The 21,668-nt window shown below is 36.1% G+C and overlaps 1 protein-coding gene across 2 annotated transcripts; it reads left to right on the top strand.

The window, feature by feature from the left end:
- Positions 1-1,868: 1,868 nt before the first annotated feature.
- Positions 1,869-16,734, top strand: LOC125681053 (ufm1-specific protease 2-like). 2 transcript variants are annotated; one of them, XM_056157035.1, is made up of 15 exons: positions 1,884-1,941; positions 3,573-3,721; positions 4,057-4,220; positions 4,865-4,956; positions 5,173-5,359; positions 5,744-5,967; positions 6,376-6,469; positions 7,870-8,021; positions 8,271-8,373; positions 8,972-9,118; positions 10,423-10,601; positions 13,629-13,727; positions 13,849-13,951; positions 14,220-14,344; positions 16,202-16,734. In XM_056157035.1, the coding sequence occupies exons 3-15, from the start codon at positions 4,070-4,072 to the stop codon at positions 16,286-16,288; spliced, it is 1,743 nt and encodes a 580-aa protein (XP_056013010.1). In that variant the 5' UTR covers positions 1,884-1,941; positions 3,573-3,721; positions 4,057-4,069; the 3' UTR covers positions 16,289-16,734. The 2 variants fall into 2 exon arrangements, with proteins under 2 accessions (XP_056013009.1, XP_056013010.1); XM_056157034.1 differs by lacking the exon at positions 3,573-3,721 and having other exon boundaries at positions 1,869-1,941.
- The last annotated feature ends 4,934 nt before the right edge of the window (positions 16,735-21,668 follow it).

The raw sequence follows: 21,668 nt of genomic DNA, 5'->3' as shown, positions 1-21,668 counted from the left end.
ATGTGCATACAAAGGAATGTCATTGAATATAACACTCTTATCTTTTTCTCATAAAAAAAGTAGATTAAAGCGGCTATTTAGAAAAATAAAAACCATCGAGACCGGGACCGGCTTTTAGCACTGTTTTTACTTCTAGGTCCCAACGGTCCCGGAGTTTTCACATATTATTTTACGAAAGACGACAATAATATTATCAATCAACTATCAGGATGCAGGCATGATATGTCATATCTAAATTAACGAGAAATTGGGGCTAAACTATTCTGATGTATTCTGTTTTTATCGAATAAAAAAAATCTGGGACCGGGACCGAAGACCGGGTTTTAGTCTCGGGACCGAGACCGGGTTTTAGTCAGTACCCAAAAAATGACCGCTTAAATTGTCCGATTATCAGCGGGGGGTGGTGGTGGTGTTGGGGGGGGGGGGGTAGTCTTCACCCGCTCAAACTGTCTCAATTTCCCCTCCCGACTTCAATTTCTTAAATCGTGCAGTGGGTAGGTTGCTACATGGATGAATTCTTATAGCTTTCAAGCTTATTTAAATACACCCCTCCGATTCTACGTTCCTACACAATCAATATGCAAGGATTTAAAACCATGGTGTCAAATGCAACTAGTTCATGAAAGAAAAAAATCATCGACAAAAATAATTTAACGATTCGAAATTTAGTTGCTTCTATTCATATACGCTATCGATTATCAAAATTTTTGATTTTTATATACATGTCCGACAAGACCCAGAATAGGGTGAATGAATGAAAATATTAGATTGTTTCACTGGAGATAACCATCAAATCACAAAGCAAGCTAAAGTTTTTTATGCCATAGATTTGAAGTAAACTGTTCATTCATTATACTCCCCGCAACAAGTTGTGGGGGGGGGGGGGGGGGGGGGGGGGGGGATATACTGGAATCGGGTTGTCCGTCTGTCTGTCCGTCCGTCTGTAGACGTAATGGTTTCTGGGCTCTAAAGCATTATCCTTTCCACCTACCAAACCATATCATATATATGGACTACCCATGGGATGAAGATGTTCCCTATCGATTTTGGGGTCAAAGGTCAAGCGCACTGGACATCGAAGTAGCAATATGGTTTCCGGGCTCTAAAGCGTTATCCTTTCCACCTACAGTCACCATATCATACATATGGACTACCCATGGGATGAAGATGTTCCCTATCGATTTGGGGGTCAAAAGGTCAAAGGTCACACGCACTGGACATCGCAGTAGAAATATGGTTCGGTTTGTCATGCCATTTGTTTTTTACACTCAGAAAAGAGGTAGTTTATACCTATTACCAACACCCTTTGGGAGATTGGAGTAAGCGGGGAGTATTCTTAGTGAGCATTACTCACAGTACCTCTTGTTTAACCTCATTTTACGACGATAGAAAGATGCTTAAATTTTCTCCCTTCGTGTTACATTTTTAAAAAATCTATAAATGGTACAGGGAATTTAAAAGATTGATGCAATGGACATAGAATCCCCAATTTTTCAGGAAATATTTTTCTATGCCCTGCACAAAAAGGGGGAGGTGTTGGACCAGTGAGTGCGAGTCCAAACCTCGAGTGCATGCACAGGGTTTTGGCACAATCTGAGCAAACTTATGTATATAGTATAATAGTACTCCTATTGATAATAGTACATGTATTAATTATATATACATACACAAGTTTGCTCAGATTGTGTCAAATTAAAATCCTGTGGGTGCAAATGACAGACACGACGACGGACTTTGGCTCCTTTGAGGTGAAAACAACATTGCCTATGTTTCACATGTAAATATGCTTAAAAATGAAAATGAACGAGACTCTCATGCAAGTCATTGTGAAAAGCAGAAATATTTATCAAGGCGAATTTTTAACGTACAAGTTAATTGTCACTAATTAAAAGTGAAAGTAGAAATATGAGGTCTGTACACATCGACAAGTCTGTGTTAACGGTAAGATTTTTAATGTTTGGTTACAATTTATCACAAAGTATAGATTTTGTATAATCATTTGAGGAAACTGTATGGATTTTAAGAATAAGAGGTTGACATTTTGTATACTACAAGTAGTACAATCCTATTTTCTGACATAACGTGGACAAGTATCGCCATATGGATATAACGTTTGGCTAATGAAGAGTCGATATGACTGTGGAAAGAAAATTCCAGATTTAATCAAATGAAGAAGATAAAAGTGTTTAGAGTTTTTGGGGTATTGAATAATTCATATAACGTCTTATACAGTTATGTAGTTCATTCACTCGAGGAGCATACTTGCGGGGTTCCTTTCAACTTCCTGTTCAGCTGACACTATTAGAAATCTAAATATTCTTAACATATATTAAATTTGGTTCGCACCTATTCCTTAAAAATCCAGTCACTAATCAGCCCAGAAAAATAAAACTGTCCAGGGAAAATAAATATATGTGTAACTTACACCTTGTTTATGGTCATAAATAATTTTCTCTCTCTCTAAAATATCAAGGAAAAATTACAATGTAGCCTTTTGGTCCACAAGCATATAGGATCAGTGACTTAATTAGTAATCCAATTGATGAATCATTATACTGGCAAGAGATGAATCATTATACTGGCAAGAGATGAATCATTATACTGGCAAGAGATGAATCAAGTATACTGACTAGAGGTAAGGGAAAAGACTACATACACTTGTAGTGCTGGATAGTGGTGTCAGGTTGATCCGTCCCACGGTCGGTCCGTCCCTAGTCGATCCGTCCCCTGGTCGATTTGGCCCATTTCGCTTAGTCGATTCGGCCCCTCCAATTTTTTTTTTATTAAAGATATAATAAATGATTAATTATACTTAAGAAAAAAGGGAAGATTTTGCATATATATTGCAGTTAGTTATCAAAATTAAATAACTGTCGGAGTTAGGTATGTAAATAAAATTGTTTAAAATACAACCCTTTGGCTAGTGTGATAATCAGTATAATTGGTTATGAAAAAGTGTGCTCATTAATTATTGTAAAAACATCGTTATTCAAGAATGTACAGCAATCAATGTAAAAGTGTGTCCATTAATCATTGTGAAAACACTTTAGTGAAAACACTTTTAGAGTTTTTATAACTGCATTGTTGTGCAATCTTTGATCATTAATTGCAAGCTTACAGTAACCTAACTATATTAAAAGTTTTAAAAAAAAACTCCAGAAGTTCAAAGAATTGCTCAGAGCTTAGGAATATTTTTTGATCTACAAAGGATATTTAAACCAATCTTAAAAATGGCCTGTTATTCTGACAATGGAGTTTCCATGCCAGTACTGTCACCGGGAGGTCCGACCCCGTCAGAACATTAGAGTGAGAAAGGTGCAAAAAATGGCAGCATCGGATATGCAACAAATGTTTACCATTTTATTCATAGTTCATGGCTTAATGGCTGTTTCGCCACAAAGTATGTGATGTTAGTCTGCAATCAAGTCATAAATACCCGAGAACATTTTTAAGCCGAATTTAAGGATTACTACCTGATGTCAGAGGCACACACCTTGAAGAGGAAATACGCAGATGAATTAAACCAATTCACTTGGAAAAATAGTTTAAACGTGGTAATTATTTTTTTCTAGGCCGGATCGACTAGGGGACGTATTAACTAAGGGGCGGATAGTCTAGGGACGAATCGGTAATGGGACGAATCGACTAAGGGACAGATTGATAATGGGACGGAACATGTAGAAATCCTGGATAGTCAGTGTCAGTGCTGGTAGATTCTAGAGTAAGTCAAGGCTTGCTTCTCAGACTGAGTCTCTTCCTATGTTATATCACATGATCTTCGAGAGAAGAATTTTGGCTCAGCCACATCAACACTTCAAGCAAGATTCACCACTAATGATACCCTAGTATAACTCATTGTAATACTTGCGTATAGTTAGAAAGTACTACAAGAAGACCTAGATAAGCTGCTGGGAGAATCAGGAATATGGAAGTTTCTGATGTACACAGGCCATGAAGACATTCTCTGTCAATATAGAGTTGTTGATATTGTCCTGTTAGTCTATAAGAAAATTACTCTGCTTGCTTATTATGAATTGAAAACAATAATGATTTCAGACTTTGACAGCCAATGGCAAAAGAGATTTGTCCATTCTTTGGTGTTTTGCTAGGCCAGGAAACTAAGGCAGGATGGCACATAACGGGATGCTGTCACTTCATTGACCCCAGTCCAGAAAAATTCACAGCCCAAAAAGAATCGGTTTCACAATATCTCTCTGGTGGTATGTCCATTGTGACAAGTAGTTTTCCAGAAATATATTTATCATTTATATATATATATTCATTCATATATATTTATTTACAAAGAAATTTGTATTCAGTGAAAGATGAAATATTTTGAAAGGAAAGAGATGATTTTTTCTCAGTAAATTATATAGATGAATACCATGGATATGTTCAAGTGAGTTGGAAGTCCCAACTACATTTTCTTTATGTTTTTCAACTTCAACATCTCGAACCTTCGGATATGTCTGAGTTTTTTCTCGGCCCCATTGGGTTCAAGATAATGAGGTTTGACTGTATTACATTATTTACTCCAAGCTCACTATGCTTGCATTCTGGAAGATCAATTACTCTTTTCTAAATGCAGGCTCTGTTCAACTTCCTTTCAATGTTAGCATATCTTTGACTCACTGCTCATAATTGGTTAGCATTGACTCCTTTTCCCTATTACTGATTGTAGGTATTCACTATTCAGTAATTGTATATTGTACTCCCAAGAGATTTAGGGATCATATGTCATGGCTAGCAATCTAGGAATCTTGAATTATATCATGGCTAGCAATCAAATAAATCTTGTCTAACAAAATTTTATTGGAGAAAAAAAAATTATTTCATTATCCTGATTATTAGTGATTTTTTCAAGGATTACAGATATCTGGAATATTTTTGGAAACTCATTCTTTGCTGGAGAAAGACATTGCCAATACAGTCAGCAAATATTCTAACAGACACCAGGTAAATTTCTTCCATACTAAATTTCACAAACTTCACCTTATTTTGCTGAGGCTTCCATTGAATTTCAATATATCTCGCTATCAATTGCTGCCTGATCCAGAACAGAGATGAGATGTTAGACTGTGATTTTGTAGAAAATCGATCCTTCTTTAATAAAATTTCTGATGTTACTGTGTAATTTTCATTTTCAATCTTGGTTTTGTTCTATTTTGGTAGAATGGTTTAGTGATATGTGTTAGACAAAACAAAGACAACAAATTCTCCGAGGACAATATATTTTTGTCCACCGACCTGAACCATGTACAGAAACCAACAGTCAGTATAACAGAAGATGGCCCTCCCCTCATTACAGTCAGGTTGAGGCACTCAGTTACACTTTCAGTAAGGGTGGATGGAAAAAAAGGTTTGTATAGTTATTGATATTTTTATGAATATGCCAATACGTGAAAATTCTACCATTTATGTCACTTTTCTTATCCTCGAGTTTAGGATTCAGGAACACATATTTATGCCTACCTATTAATGATTAGCGTGGTTATGGATACACTCCAGGCAGTTTTAGACCTGTGTTAATCACTGTAATCTGTGGGGCAAGAGTATGGTGTATTGTTCAAGAAGTAATGCACTATAATAATCTAATGAGACCTAAATTCCTGAAACTAGTAAATTATTTACATGGAGACAGTAATATTGATGATGTGCTTAGTAACTAAGTTATTCTAAAAGCATTTGAATAGGTTCAGATGCTCATGTTGATGCAAAATACATGTACTTGTCTTTATCATAGGTTCGCTGAAAAATGGATTGTCCTCTGTGATAGAAAATTTGTGCAATACCTTATCAGCGGCATCTACTGTATATAGGCTGCAGGACACACCAGTGGTGTTCAGCCGTACAAGCTTAGTCGGGGTTACATCTGAGGATGTTTGCTCCAGTTTACTTGACCTCTCCAATGCAGACCAAGATGAATTTGTCCGTGGAAAGCAGAAACAGTCAAAATCGAAGATAGAGGTTAGGATTTCTCGCTGATTATTTGTAGAATTCAACATGATTCAAAACATAGAATTAAAATTCACTCATATTGAGATGTCACCAGCTGTAGGTAAATTACCACAGATTTAGACGTATGCTTAGCACTCAGGGCCGTAGCAGTGAGGGTTCTTTAGCGTGTTAACGCCTGTCGCGACATGGAACCTTCGTTTTTGAGGTCCTATCTGTTCTTTTTAACACATCATTCACAGGAGCTCTGACTGTTGTTCATGACTTTCTAAGTGTATGCTGTAAGGTGTTTCATCACCAAGTGATTTTCTTGACACTTTAAATAAAGACATTTACTATGCTATTGTTTAGAACCATAACAAAATATGTGTATAATAAGAGAAATTATGATTTCTATGAAACTGTTGTGTTTTTTTCCAGCGAACATTGCATTGTGATCTACTGCAAAATATCACTGTTACAGATGGGACCAGTGAAGGGCCCCTTTGTGCTCCTATTATACAGCACAATCTAGGTATTTTTATTTCCTCTTAGCTTTTATCCAGTTCGTGTCAGTGCATGTAACATATTAACTTGTATGAATAGTACCTCTTTGGAAAATGAATTTGACCAATGCTACAAAGTAACCAAGTAAACTTCAGAGTTCTACAAAGTAATCAGAGAATATTCATGATTTTGATTTTGATTTCTTAAATTTATTGTAATATATACATATTTTGATATGGAAAATTTTGTATCATTTGTTTGTTTTTACATTTTTTTTTATGTCCCATGCAAGAATGTTTCACTCAAGACATGTAGCATCTTCGCTTAAGCGAATGTGACACTTGTCTTGCGAAGATGGACATGTAAAGGCATCACCAGCTTTAGGTGAAGTGCCACAAACTTTTACCTTTGCATGGTGCTTAGGGTTGTATCAGTGAGAGTTCTTTGTTGCACCAATGCCTACTGTGACACAAGACTTTGGTTTTTAATGTCATATACAAAAGACCAATAACTTTCACTTCTAACATTAGTCGCTAGGCGAAGGAACAGTCACTACCTATGTTTAATGTCTTATGTGTGAAGGGACACCTGGAGTAGCAAGAATTGGAACTCATTCCTTTCAGATGTGAAGCAAGCACTTTAACCACTAGGACACTGTGATCAGTTCTATGGAAAACCTAAGTAAAGAAATACTCCTTGAAAAATTGGGGGAGTGGGGGGGGGGGGGGCATATAGTTGCTGTCATGTCTGTGTCTTAGCTCATATCTCCTAAATATTTCATCAGAAATTGATATAATTGATCACAAATGTTCCTTAAGAAAGGGAATTTTGGAGCAAGGTCATTTTGGAAAGAGAAAGGTCACTCAGAACATATACCTTTATAAGTAAAAAGTTCTTTATTTCAAAAGTTTTTAAACAGATATTGATCATATATCACACAAATAAGTAATAAGCAAATGGCTTTCAGACAAAGGTCACTGAAGGTCATTTTTGTAAAGGTCAAGGTCATTCAGATTATAAACCTTATATATGAAAGAAAAACTTCATTTCAACAATATTTCAAAAGTTATTGATCTTTAGGACCAAGGTCTCTCCTGGTCATTTTGGAAAGGTCAAGATCACTTAGAACATATACCTTATATGAGGAAAAAGTGCCTTATTTCAACAGTTTTTGAACAGGTATTGATCATAAATCACACAAATAATAGGGAAATAGCTTTCAGACAAAGGTCACTCAAAGTCATTTTGTTAAGGTCAATGACAATGACTGTCACTCAACATATACCTTACATATGGAAAAAAACAAACCTTCATTTCAACAATATTTCAACAGCTATTGATCATTGTGTGAGTTCCTCATGGGAAGTTGTTTTTTGGTTAGATGTGTTTCGGGGAGCATCCATCAGTTTTAGATATTCTTATATTTAGAGAAATTCAAGGCTGTAAAATTGACACTCCCCATTGATGTGTGCTGTCAGGTCCACCCGGATGCCATGGTGACAACCTTAGGAGAGTACATGACAACAGCTATTTGTAACCAGCTCAGGGCAATGCGAGACTGCTTCATCAAGAATACTGAGGTACATAAACATCACACGGAGTGAATTTTTTACAGTTTGTGAAAGATGAGATGTATTTTGTAACCAATGTCCAGTCTTTTACAGACAGTTTAATAAACCTAAAAAAAAATAATTATTAAAAAATTATCTCCATTAGGGTAAAGTTCTTTGAATTATGGAGAAATTCTCTCAATTACAGAAAAAATCTCTGAATTATGAAGAAATTCTTTCAATTATAAAGAAATTCTCACGAATTTTACATTGTGATAGGGTGACACTCTACCAAATGTGCAATCCTTTCATTTCCAACCATGGAAGTCCTCAGCAATGATTACAGTTATCTACCCTGAAGGGAAAACGGAGGAGGAGTTAGGTAACAACACAATTACTGCAGATCTGCTTTTGATCATCAGGCTTGTGTTTTGTAATTTTGCAAGGTTACAAAGACTTGAACATTTAGATCTTGTGATATTTTCTGTTGCTGATTTTCACTGGTATAATATCACATTTCTGGTGAAGTTTGTGCAGGTGTAAATTGTTAATAGAGATTCAGTGAACATTCTGAATGTACGATAGTTACAGATTTCAACATGAATATACCACAAAGGTTATTCCATCATTTGGGGGTTTGATGTGATTATTCTCCCCATCTGCCATTGTATTCTTCACTGCCCTCTGGCATCCTCCATAATTTACTATCTAAAACTGACCTGTCAGTTTGTTATATTGTTCATCTGTCTATTTATTGTAGACTCTATAAATTAATATATAATAGTTATATATATCAATTGAAACTTTATCTGCACTTTTTGTGAGTGATGGCAATGTATCATTTATGTGGTGGATCTAAAGGAGTGGGAAGGGGAATTGTCTGTCATCAGGGCATTGTCTCAACAAAGTATCATCATGTCACAATATCAAGTTTTTTATCACCCAGTGAACTTTCTTAATTACTTTATCTTTAATTGCAGAAAGCAGACGTCGGGAATTACATTCTTTGTTTTGTATGTCAATGTCACGACCAGTTTTTAGAAGAGGAAATGCTTTCCTTTTTCCTGAGAACATTATCCAGTATGGCTATCTCATTAACCCTCATCAGTACATTACCACTCAATCAAGTAAGACTTACTGCATGTCCCTGCAACATTTAGATGTTTAAGGAGATATAACACACCCATCAAAATTCTCATGAATGAAAAGTGTAGGATATGTGTAATGCAGTTGTAATAATGGAAATTTTAGATTTGCCAAAAAAATGAACAGTTTTAGTGTAAAATTATCCAGAATAAGATTATAACCCCAAGAGACTCATCTGTCCATCTGTCTGTCCATATGTCTGTCTGTAAACTTTTTACATTTTCAACTTCTTCTCCAGAACCACTGGGCCATTTTCAACCAAACTTGGCAAAAAGCATCCTTTGGGGGATCAAAGTTTTACATATAAATATATAGAGAAAATATTTAAAAATCTTCTTCTCAAGAACCATTGGGCCAGAGAAATTTACATGAAAGCTTCCTGACATAGTGCAGATTTAAGTTTGTAAAAATCATGGCCCCTGGGGGTAGGTTTGGGCCACAATAGGGTTCAAAGTTTTACATGCGGATATATAGGGAATATCTTTAGATATGGGCCAAGGTGTCTCAGGTGAGCAATGTGGCCCAAGGGCCTCTTGTTTTTCATCCCTTTGAGGATTTTGACTCATATTGAGACATCACCAGCTGTAGGTGAATTGCCAAAAATTTAGACCTATGCTTAATGTCAGAGCCATAGCAGTGAGGGCTCTTTAATATGCCAATGCCTGCTGCGACACAAGATCTCCGTTTTTAAGGTCATATCCAAAAGACAAATAAATGCCTGCTGCGACACGAGATCCCCATTTTTAAGGTCATATCCAAAAGACTTGTGACTCTTGCTTCCAAATGCTGAGCGATTGGCAAAGAAACATTCACTACCTATGTTCTGTCTGAGGTTTGATGCAGCCATGGTATGAGTGGGGCTCGAACTCAAAACCTCCCGGTAATGAAGCAAATGCTCTAACCACCGAGTTACTATAACCAGTCATTCATTGTTTGAGGAACTGTAATGACTATACATCTGCACCACCAGTGATGAGTACAGCTGGAGGAATTGCTCCATGCTGTCTATATCTTTCTGTTTGTATGTCTGTGTATAGTGTACCCATAGTTTGTAGTTGTGACAGTTTTTAATTTGTCCTTTGTTTCACAATTGCATATTTTTTGAAGATATATACTTTCTTCTTGGGCACAAATTTATGAAGAAAAGTAAATCTATAATCTTATACTTAATATAGAAACTGCCATTAAGATTTGGGGGGGGGGGGGGTATTATGCAGAATTTGAAACATGTGCTTTTCTTGAATTTAAGTTTAAAGAAATGATGATTAATATACTTTATTTTCAGTGAAAGGTGGAACACAGTATTTAGTTCAGGGTCTGTACAGCTATCACCATTACATGCAGGATCGCTTTGATGACAACATGTGGGGCTGTGCCTACAGGTCTCTCCAAACCCTGGTCTCTTGGTTTCAGCTTCAAGGTTACACAAACAAACCTATACCAACTCACAGAGAAATACAACAGGTGTTTACATAAATTTCATACGTATTTGTGAATAGTAAAACTTGTTTTTAAGGAACTTGATCATAAAATCATGAAATAATTCTTAAATTCTCTACAACTCCCATAAAAAGTAGTGATAATTTTCCCCCATTACCGATTTCACAAAGGATTATTTTCTATGCGCCCGTTGTTAATTGGGACGTATTATGTTATGGTGTGTACGAGGTCATGTTTTCCGGACTTCTTTCCATAACGGATTGAAATTTAGTCAAAATTTCTCCCTCAAGAAACGTATAAGTGAATTTGAATTTCAGAAGGATTGGTGCACCTTGACCTACTTTAGCGCTATAAGTACAGTGTAGGTCAAACAGTTTTACGGACTTTTTTTCATTACGGATACAGATGTTGCCCTGAAGTTTAGTCATAAGCTTCTTCTTGGAGGAATACAAGTTTATTTTGCATTTTAGCTGGATTGACCCATCCGTCCATGACCTACATTAGAGCTAAAAGTAGGTCAAACAGTTTTCTGGACTTTCTTTTCATTATGGATACAGATATTGCCTTGAAATTTAGTCACAGGCTTCCTTTTGGAGGAATACAAGTTCAGTTTGCATTTCAGCTGGATTGGTCTGTCCTTTACCTACTTTTGGACTAAGAATAGGTGAAACAGTTTTCCAGACTTTTTACATTACAATTACAGATATTGCTCTGAAATTTGGTCATAGGTTTCCTCTTGGAGGAATACAAGTTCATATTGCATTTCAAATGGATTGGTCTGTCCTTGACTTACTTTCATGCTAAAAATAGGTCAAACAGTTTTCGGACTTATATTTTCATTACAGATACAGATATTGCCATGAAATTTAGTCACAAGCTTCCTCTCAGAGGAATACAAGTTCAGTTTGCATTTTAGCTGGATTGGTCTGTCTGTGTGTCAGTCCAAGGAAATATGTTTTCCAGACTTTTTTCCGTAACGGATGCGTGTACAACGTTGACATTTAGTCACAATTTCTTTCTCAAGAAGTGTAAGAGTGAGTTTGCATTTCAGCTGTATTAGTGTACCGTGACCTACTTTCAGACTAAAAGTAGGTCAAACAGTTTTCAGAACTTTTATTCATAATGGATACAGATATTGCCCTGAAATTTACTACCAAGTTTCCTCTCAGGGGAATACAAGATGAGGTAGCATTTCAGCTGGATTGATGCACCATGACCTACTTTTGGGGTATAAGTATATCAAACAGTTTTGCAGATTTTTTTTGTTATGGATACAGGTATTGCCCTGAAATTTTGTCACAATCTTCCTCTTATAGAAATACATAATCATTTCATATTTCAACTTCATTGATGCACCAGGCTAAACATTGGTCAAATAGTGTCCTGGACTTTTTCTCATCATAGATACAGATATTGCACTTATATTTTGTCAAAACCTCCCTCTCCAAGAAATACGTAATCAGTTCACGTGTCAGATGGATTGGTGCACCACGACCTACTTTAAGGCTTTTCCTTTCAGAATGTGTGTGATATTCATTCAGAGGGCATAATATCCTTACAGATTGAATTTTACTGTCCGACAGGCGTATGTTGTACCATTTGCAGTACTCTTGTTAACATTTATTGTTACATCAGTTGGTCTGATATAAATAGATAATGCGTTTCACATTACTTCTATTGATAAAAGCAGTAAATGGAACACATATGTTTTATTGGAAGAGCCGACATAGCATTCTTTTTATTTCGAATTAGACTTCAGTCAGACTTTTCTGCCAATCAAAAATTCATGTTGCCATTTGTCTCTGCTGTTTGATATAGTGTTCACAATTTATGTATAGTGGTTGAAAATGCATAAATCATGGACCAAATTAGGTACTCTACAGTCATTTCATTTGATGTTGATGTGAATATAAACAAAGAAGTGTGGTTTTGTTATTATTAGGGGAGTTGAGGAAAGTTTGCATATACATGTACATGTAAGCATGTCATTTAATTTTCCTACAATGCCAGTGTCCATTATACCCCCGACTATGACAATAAGACCACACTTCATTGTTTAAATGTCTATCATGATGATATAGGTAATGTATAAACAAAACAGAATTCTTTTTCCAAATATCAAATGTTCTTTTTACCAAAAATACCAAATGTTATTGAAACATATCAGGTATGGCCTATTTGTTTTTGAATACTCATTATAAGGAACTTTTTCATAGATCAAAAACTTCATTACATATGAATACACTGTATAAAGAATGTGTTGTAAGGAATTCCGTATAAGATAAAAAACTTCATTACATGTGAATACACTGTATAAAGAATGTGTTGTAAGGAATTCCGTATAAGATAAAAAACTTCATTACATGTGAATACACTGTATAAAGAATGTGTTGTAAGGAATTCCGTATAAGCAAGTTTTACTGTATATACATATATACTGATGTAATGTTTTATAAAAAATTAACAGTACGTACATTTGGCCTACAGTTGCAAGTGCAACTTGCAGATGTGTGTTACAGTGGTTTCTAGCATTTTTTCCTTATATAATTGGTACCATTCCCAATTCCAAATACTAAAAGATTTTTCCCAATTCCGAGGCTAAAATTGCCCAGTAACAAACTGCTATGATATTGTAATTTGAGACTTGTAATTTACTTTGTATGAAATGTCGTAAAGCTAAATAATTTCATATCACTTCTTTTAAAAATAGAAAATAGATCAGATGTCCATAGAATGGTGCTTGTTTATAAAATTGTAAATGATGAATACTTGATTATTCTTTAAATATGGCTTATTCAGAGTTGATTTTGGAATTAATGCTATTTGCTTCTGTGAAAGAAAATTCGAAATTTGTTCTATTTTGATGCTATCTTTCCAAATTAAATGGGTGTACGTATCATTCCCATTCAGTAGAGAAACAAAATGCTGCTAATAGGTTGAATAACAGTAAAATATACCGGAATATAGATCTGGACTAAAATGTATTGCATGCTTTACATTCATGGTAGTAAAATGTTTAATTAAGAAATCTTCACTCACTTACAATGTAAGGCACTGGTGGATGTGGGGGACAAGGAGCCAAAGTTTGTGGGATCCCGACAATGGATTGGGTCAATGGAGGTCAGCTACTGTTTGGATCACATAATCGGGGTAGGTACTCATAAAACGTCACAATATTCAAAAGAAGAGAAGCTTGGTTGTCAGCACACTGATTGGTTCAGTTCTTGGTCTCCGACTGATAGAATGGCAATGATTTCATTGTATTCTACAGATTACATCTCGCATTGCCTTTGTTAGTGAGGGAAGTGAACTTGTCACAAAAGGGAGAGAACTAGCACAGCACTTTGAAGTTCAGGGAACTCCGGTGATGATAGGTATGTGTATACTATTATGTGGTCTATTGTAATACGTGTATAAAAGTATATTACACAACTTGACTTGAGTTCCTACTGATTCCAATCTCTCCTCATCAGACCAGGAGAGAAGGCAGAAAGAACAAGACCAAACACAATAACTTTAAAATCAGTTAATAAGTACAAAATATTAATTTATAACTTGTCTGAGTTATGAGTACATTTACAATTAGGCATATTTTGAGATTGAGGACAACATTACAGAGTCTGTTAAATATGTTCTCTGTAGGGGGCGGAGTCCTAGCACACACTATTCTAGGAGTGGACTTTAACGAGGTCACTGGTGATGTCAAGTTTCTGATACTGGACCCTCACTACACCGGGGCAGAGGATTTGAAGGTCATTCTAGACAAGGTAGTAAAAGATGTGTTTGTTAAACACAAATGCTCCAGATTGTGACCAATATCTAATGTGTATTTTTTCAATATTTTATATCAAAGTTTGATGTTCCGCCCTTTAGCACCCCAGACGCATTCATATTTTCATTGAGGTTTATTTGATAGATATTAGTTACAGATGTAGATGTTACAGGAAGGGAGAAAATGCAACGGACCATTTTGGGATTTGCACTCGGGGGGGGGGGGGGGGGGGGGGGGGGGGGGGGGGCTTGAATCTCTAGTCAGGTACCCTGCCAACTGAGCTATCTGGCCACCAGCGATCACATTTGTCTGACCGCCACTCCCCTCCCTTTACATTTGGTGCCATACACCAGCCCCTGGAACTGACAGGTGAAAATGCCTGCCAGGGGATAAAGATCTTCCCCTTTGATGTCTTCAAGGTATGAAGACATTTAAGGAGAGAGGAATGTGGCGTCGGTGGCCTAGTGGTTAGGCCGTCAGACTCTTGACTGAAAGGTCATGGGTTCGAGTCCTGGCCGCGGCAGAGCCAACGTTGTGTCCTTGGGAAAGGCACTTTACATGAATTTCCTCATTCCATCCACGTGTAAAAGGGGTACCTGGCTATAGACAGTGAAAGATATTGTTAGAATGTTAGTGCTCTAGCGCTTGTAATAGCAGCTTGCACTGTATGCTTCCTAGGAGGCTGAAAAAGTTCTAGATTGATATAAGGTCTACCAGGGTAATAATGCATTGTAAAGCGCTTTGAGCAGCATACGCTGAAAAAAGCGCTATATAAAACCAATGATTATTATTATTATGTGTCAGTCAGATGGGTTCGATCATCAGTGACCAGATAGCTCAATAAATAGAGCACCTGACTAGAGATTCAGGGGGCCCAGGTTTGAATACCGGTTTGGTCCATTGCATTGTCTCCCTTCCAATTACATTTCACCTGGTCAAGGTACCAAATGTTACAGGAAGGTAGAAAATGTAACAGACCAGAACGGGATTCAAAACCCGGGCCCTCTTAATCTTTAGTCAAGTGTTCTACCAACTGAGCTATTTGGCCAAAGGCGATTGAACCTGTCTGATGGCCACATAGAAATGAAAGATGATTTGTTCATACTAAATGTATTATGAACCTTTTTGTACCTGAAGGTTGAATTATTCTCAGCTTATATATCTGGACTTTGGCTTGTAATATATACCACCTCAACACACTAGCATTCTTGACCCCAATCTCAAACATACCACCTCAATCTCAATCTATGATAATTTTGGTCATATGTTTTCGTTCACTACAGATCTTTCATTTGGGTTGGGCTCACAATTTTCTGCATATGAATGATTGATTGTAAGATGAGGTGTAACATACTTCAGACTTCAAGGTCAAATGATTGATTTATACATGTAAATCACCTGAGCTGAAAGGTCAAGTGAACATTTCTTATTACCTTTTTTTGTCTGTTGTCTGTCCGTCTATAAACTTTTCACGTTTTCATGTTCTTCTCCAGAACCACTGAGCCAATTTCAATGAAACTTGGCACAAATTTACCTTCAGTAAAAGGGATTCAAGTTTGTTCAAATGAAGGGCCATACTCTCTTCAAAGGAGAGATAATTAAGAAAAGACAAAAACAGGTTGGGTTCAGTTTAAAATCTTTTCATGAACCACTGGACCAGAAAAGTTGAAATTCACATGAAAGTGGAGATTCAAGTCTCTCTGTCACATGTTATTCACAGTTTATGTTTCATATTGAAAGGGAGACATATGTTCTTGTCCATTAAATTAGTTTCTCCAGGTTTTAATTATGAATACGAAAGAAAGTTTTGTTTATTGTATATTGTTACTAAATTTCCTGTTGATTTGAACAGGGCTGGTGTGGTTGGAAGGGAATGGAATTCTGGGACAAGACAGCTCACTACAACATGTGTTTACCTCAAAGACCCGTCGTGATTTAAATCCAGCGGACACTACTAACAATTAAGGGAAAATTTGATACTAAGTCGGTATATGCCATTAAATTTCCAGATCAATTATTAAAAGGACCAAGGAACCAAAACAGTCTAATGTATTTTAAATATGTGTAATAAAATCATAATGTCTTTCCTCTTTTCATGTTTGCCGAAGGGAGGCTTTGTTGTCATGAAATTAACAAAAACACATTACTATCAATTTAAACAGATAAAAAGTGTGTATCAGAAAATAAACATATTATCCCGATACATGTCGCACAGGTCTCAGTGAGCATTGTGAGTTGTAAGCAGCTGAAGTGTGCTAACATCTACTGGTTAATCTTTGTTAATTTAAAAGTCTTTAGTGTCGAAGTTTCTGTATACATGAGTATTACATTGTTTTTTGCTGTTGCAGCCTGAAGTTATTCATTTACATTAAAATTCATAATGTCTAACTTTGTTATCATTGAAAAGAAATCTTGTTGATAAGGAATTATATGAAAACTCCATGACATTCTCCTTTTAAATCCTTTATTTTTAAAGATATGGTGATAGGAACAAATGAGTGATAGTCATTCCTGCTGTAGATTTCACAATATGTGTATATTTTCTTTGTTCATAACCCAGGGAAGACTATTTATGAATTATCACATCTGTTTTAAAAAGCCAATACAGAGTCTGGGGAGGTATTATCTCACTCTTCTTGTTTCTCATGTATTGTATGATGGAAATAAATGAAGGGGGGGGGGACGTCGGTAATTAAATCAACCAAAAAAATATTTATGATAACCATATGCGCATAGTGGTTTTTCAGTAAATTGTTGATATTGAAATGCAAGCATTGCAATGTAGTGCAGATTGATATTTGATGAAATTATGGTCCTTGGGTTTAGGATGGGGCTAAAAGTTTTACATGAAAATATGTAAGAAATTTAAAAAAAAAAAAAAAAAAAAGAGAATTCAGGAGTAGCAATGCCACACTGAATCTTGTCAATATGCAAACATTTCCAGTGTGGGGATTTTTTTTTTTCAAATCATGGACCCTAGCATTAGGGTGGGACTAAAATCTGGGATCAAATTTTATATAATACTTAAAAATCTTTTGAAATCTTCTCCAGAATAGCAATGTTGGCAATATTGATGCATCCCTATGTTGTGTGGATTCAAGTTTGATTAAGTCAATAAGTCTTCAAGGTATCAATACCCGATGGGGTAGGGTGGGGTCAAAATATGGGGTCAAAATTTTTTGAGGGAATAACGAAGGTATCAAAAATATCTTGTTAAAATAAGCATTGCCAAGATGACTCAAATGAATGTTGTGGCCCACGAGCCTCTTGTTTTAATTCACCCAGTCATTTCTTGTTCAAAATGGTTAAATACAATTTTATAATTCTCAAAAACATAATCCATTGTTCTGCAAGTATAAGGAGGAAATTGAGAGCTTGCACACATTGTTTTGAAGATGAGTAGTAGAATTTTTATCACAGTTTGGTGATTATTCTGTTATTAGATAAGATATGAATACAGTATTACCTGTACATATACTCTACTACTGAGATAAGTACTTACTTTTCATCGGAAAAACAATTGAATAACATAAAATTAAGTACACGTACAAAGGGGGAAAATGAGTTCAGTATTCTAGTAGTATAGACCATTGTGCACAACTATATATGTATATATAGACCTATTAAAAGGGAGAACGAATTTCTACAATACCCCTTGCTTGTACATGTAGTAAGAGGCGACTAAATCCTTCGAATGAGACCGCAAAAACCAAGGCTCCGTATCGCAGCAGGTTTGACACGCACAGGCACTTGTTTTCTGTAAAAATTTAAAAAAAATGTTGCTTATTTTCAGTAACAAGTGCCTGTGGTGGCACAGTAGGGATCCCTCCCTGCTCAAAGGCCGTAAGGGACGAGTATAGGCTTAAATTTTGCAGCCCTTCTTTCACTGGCGACAAAATTCACAGCTACATCGGCAATGGTGACGACTCTATATGAGTGAAAATTTCTCGAGAGGGACGTAAAACAATATATTGTACATTGAATCAATCAATCTAAATTTCTATCCTTACTACGGAAGTCGGTAGGTGCCAGGGTATAGAATTATAATTCTGACCACCATAATTATTTAGATTATAGTTATATAGCTGCCGCCACTTATTATCTGGCAGCCGCCACTTAATTTTATCAGACGACCGCCAGCTATTCAATTGCTCTCTCTCTCTCTCTCTCTCTCTGAAAATAAAAGGGATGTAAATCAAGAGCATTATCGTCTGTCGATCGTGCCGTTAATTTACAAAGTTATATGAATGTTCATAATATCAAATGTCGACAGATAGATGTACGCACGAGAAAATATTAATTTGTTCTTAATATACTCAACCAATGTAGCAGGCACGTAGAACGAGAGGCTGCCCATCCACCTTTCTGACGACGGTCTTATTTTTACTTGCAAACTAAGTTTATTTTCAGAGGCAAAATAAGATACACATTGACGGATTAGTCCCACCTCACTCTTTTGGTGGTTGTAATGAATGGTAAGAATGCAACATTGATTATGAACTGGTGGATTGAAGAACGAACGGGACCCCCTCCTCCAATTTAGGAATATAACGTTTGGGCATATGAGAATTTCTTGGGTTTCTTTTCTACTTGTGAACAATTCTAGAAGACGATTTCTCCTCCGGCTGTCCCAACTCTTTGAAAAACGATGCTACGTGTCTGCATACCATTCTAAACTCTTTAGAAAATAATAACGCAACAGTACAAAGTACATTGGTGGGGTTTTTTTTTTGGGGGGGGGGGGTAAATTGACAGCCGCCATGTATAAATTATATGGCGATCACCATATAAAGTAAGTGTCGGCCGCCCGTCAAATTAACTACTTGTGTATATGCCCCCGAATCTCCTATGAGGCTTTTCTATTCGGAGTGTGTATGATATAAATTCAGAGCGCATAATGCGCTTACATGTCTATGGAGCGCCAAATTAACATAAACTCAATTATTGCCCTCATTAATTGATTTAATGCGCGCATTATATCAATTATTGCTCCCTTCAATTGAATTGTAGAGCGCATCAATTCAATTGTTGATATCATTAATTCATTTCAAGAGATCATTAATTCAATTAAAGCGCGCATCAATTCAGCTGAAGACTTAATGCTATCATCAATTCAATTAATGCGCACAATAATTCAGAATTGAAGATATCATTAATTATTTGAAGAGATATTTAATTGAATTGTTGCGTGCATCAAAAGAATTGATGATATCTTCAAATAATTGAAGATATCTTTAATTATTTGAGTTTATGTTACTTTGGCACTCCATACATGTCCAACGGGCCATGTTGTACCGTTTGCGGTACTCTTGTTTTTAATGTTGCACTCTTCGTGGATCTTATAATACAAATACCCCGCCCTTAGGTCTTAACCCCTGACCCAGAGGTCATGAAATTCTTAATTTTGTAGAGGTATCCTTAATACTTGTTTAACATTTATCGACACAGAATGTAAAGGAATTATGTAACTTGGGTAAATTTATCAAGAACTAGTGGGTATTGTTTTTTACCAAAAACCCCCAGATGTCTCCCCTTCAAAGTTTGATTGTCTAATAACCAGGCCCCAGGATCATATAACAAACTCAGACTTAAGTCAAATTTTCAATCACCCGTCAGATGTTCATTACTTTAGAACTGAAACTCTTAATTTGTAGACCCTAAAAATTTGACGAAGCAACATTGAATAACAATTTTATTTTGGAATCACTGACTTCTCAATCATTTCATCGCAATATTCAGATTTTGACTTAAGCTTAAGATGTTTCATGATCCTGGGGCCAGGGCAACAATAATGAGTGCAAGCGTAAGAGGCAATAACAACGGCTTGCATCAATATTACACCTAAGAATGGTGTATTGATGTTAAAGGGTTAACAAGTTACTTGAGAAATGAACACATTTTTTGCCTATTTCTTGAATCATATTGACCAACACGACATCATTAGTTAGTTAAAGAGAGACATGATTTTGATTTGCTTCAGAAATGGGTCAAGATAAAAAAAATTCTGCAATGCATTTAACCATGATCTCATCTCGTCTGCTTTCCAAGGAATGGGTCAAGGTAAAAAAAAATAGTACAGTACATCTTGTCTTAAATCTGCCTTCCATGTTGTAAGTTCGAAAGCCTAATCTCAAAGGGTTCTCAGGTTATGGTCTGGACTATACTTTGATGTAAAAGAGAGACCTTGACAATGTAAGTAGGTCAAGGTAAAAAATGTTGGTAATGTGCACCCCCTCCTCAATATTGCCTTTCCATATTACAAGTTTGCAGTCTTGATGTCAAACAAATCTTAGTTATGAAATCATCAAGTTTTTTTTAAACATGACATTGAATGAAGAAATCGATCAAGGTCAAAAATTTTGGTACAGTACATCTTGTCTTAATGTCTGCTTTCTAAGTTGTAAGTTTGAAATCCTAATGTCAAATAGTTCTCAGGTTATAGTCTTGATGTAAAAGAGTGACCTTGACACTGTAAGTGGATGAAGGTCAAATATGTTTATGGTGTGCACCCCTCTTCCATATAACCTCTCCATATTCCAAGTTTGAAGTTTTAATGTCAAACGGTTGTCAAGTCAGCTTTTGGCCTGGACTACATTTTGACATGAAAAAATTGACCTTCAGTTTATAAATGGGTCAAGGTCAAAATGTTTAGTGGAATTCCCCCTTTCCTCATTCCCCTTTCTCATATTCTAAGTTTGAAGTCTTAATGTCAAAGCGTTTTAAAGTTATGGTCAATTCATGTTTTCTTAATTTGACCTTGAATGAAGAAAGGGGTCAAGGTAAAAAAAAATTGGTGCACTCTTCCATATCATTTCTCCATATTCCAAGTTTGAAGTTTTAATGTCAAACGGTTGTCAAGTCAGCTTATGGTCTGGACTATATTTTGACATAAAAAATTGACCTTGACTTTATAAATGGATCAAGGTCAAAATTTTGGTGGAATTCCCCCTTTCCTCATTCCCCCTTCTCATATTTTAAGTTTGAAGTATTAATGTCAAAGGGTTCTAAATTATGGTCTATTCATGGTTTTTTTTAATTTGCCCTTGAATGAAGAAAGGGGTCAAGGTCAAAATTTTTGATGCAGTGCACCTTGTATCTATGTCCTCTTGCCACATTCCAAGTTTGAAATCGTAATGTCAAAGGGTTCTCAGCTATTGGCCTGGACTATATGTTGACGTAAAAGATTGACCTTGACTTTATAAGTGGGTCAAGGTCAAAAGCTTTGGGGGCGGGCACATTTCCTCCATACCATCTCCTCATGTTCTAAGTTTGAAGTCTTAAAGTCAAAGGGTTCTCTAGTTAGGGCCTGGACAAAATTT

The sequence above is a fragment of the Ostrea edulis genome, chromosome 2 (assembly GCF_947568905.1).
Source record: "Ostrea edulis chromosome 2, xbOstEdul1.1, whole genome shotgun sequence".
NCBI classification, from domain to species: Eukaryota; Metazoa; Mollusca; class Bivalvia; order Ostreida; family Ostreidae; genus Ostrea; species Ostrea edulis.
Note: the sequence above shows the minus strand (reverse complement) of the source record. Positions and strands in the feature narration are given on the sequence as shown.

What these genes read in the sequence shown, in the direction of transcription:
- LOC125681053 (XM_056157034.1), top strand. Translation starts at nt 4,070, where the DNA reads ATGGCAAAAGAGATTTGTCCATTCTTTGGTGTTTTGCTAGGCCAGGAA. An exon ending in GAAAACGGAGGAGGAGTTAG is followed by an intron (nt 8,374 to 8,971) that starts GTAACAACACAA and finishes CTTTAATTGCAG; the next exon opens with AAAGCAGACGTCGGGAATTA. An exon ending in TGAAGGTCATTCTAGACAAG is followed by an intron (nt 14,345 to 16,201) that starts GTAGTAAAAGAT and finishes TGATTTGAACAG; the next exon opens with GGCTGGTGTGGTTGGAAGGG.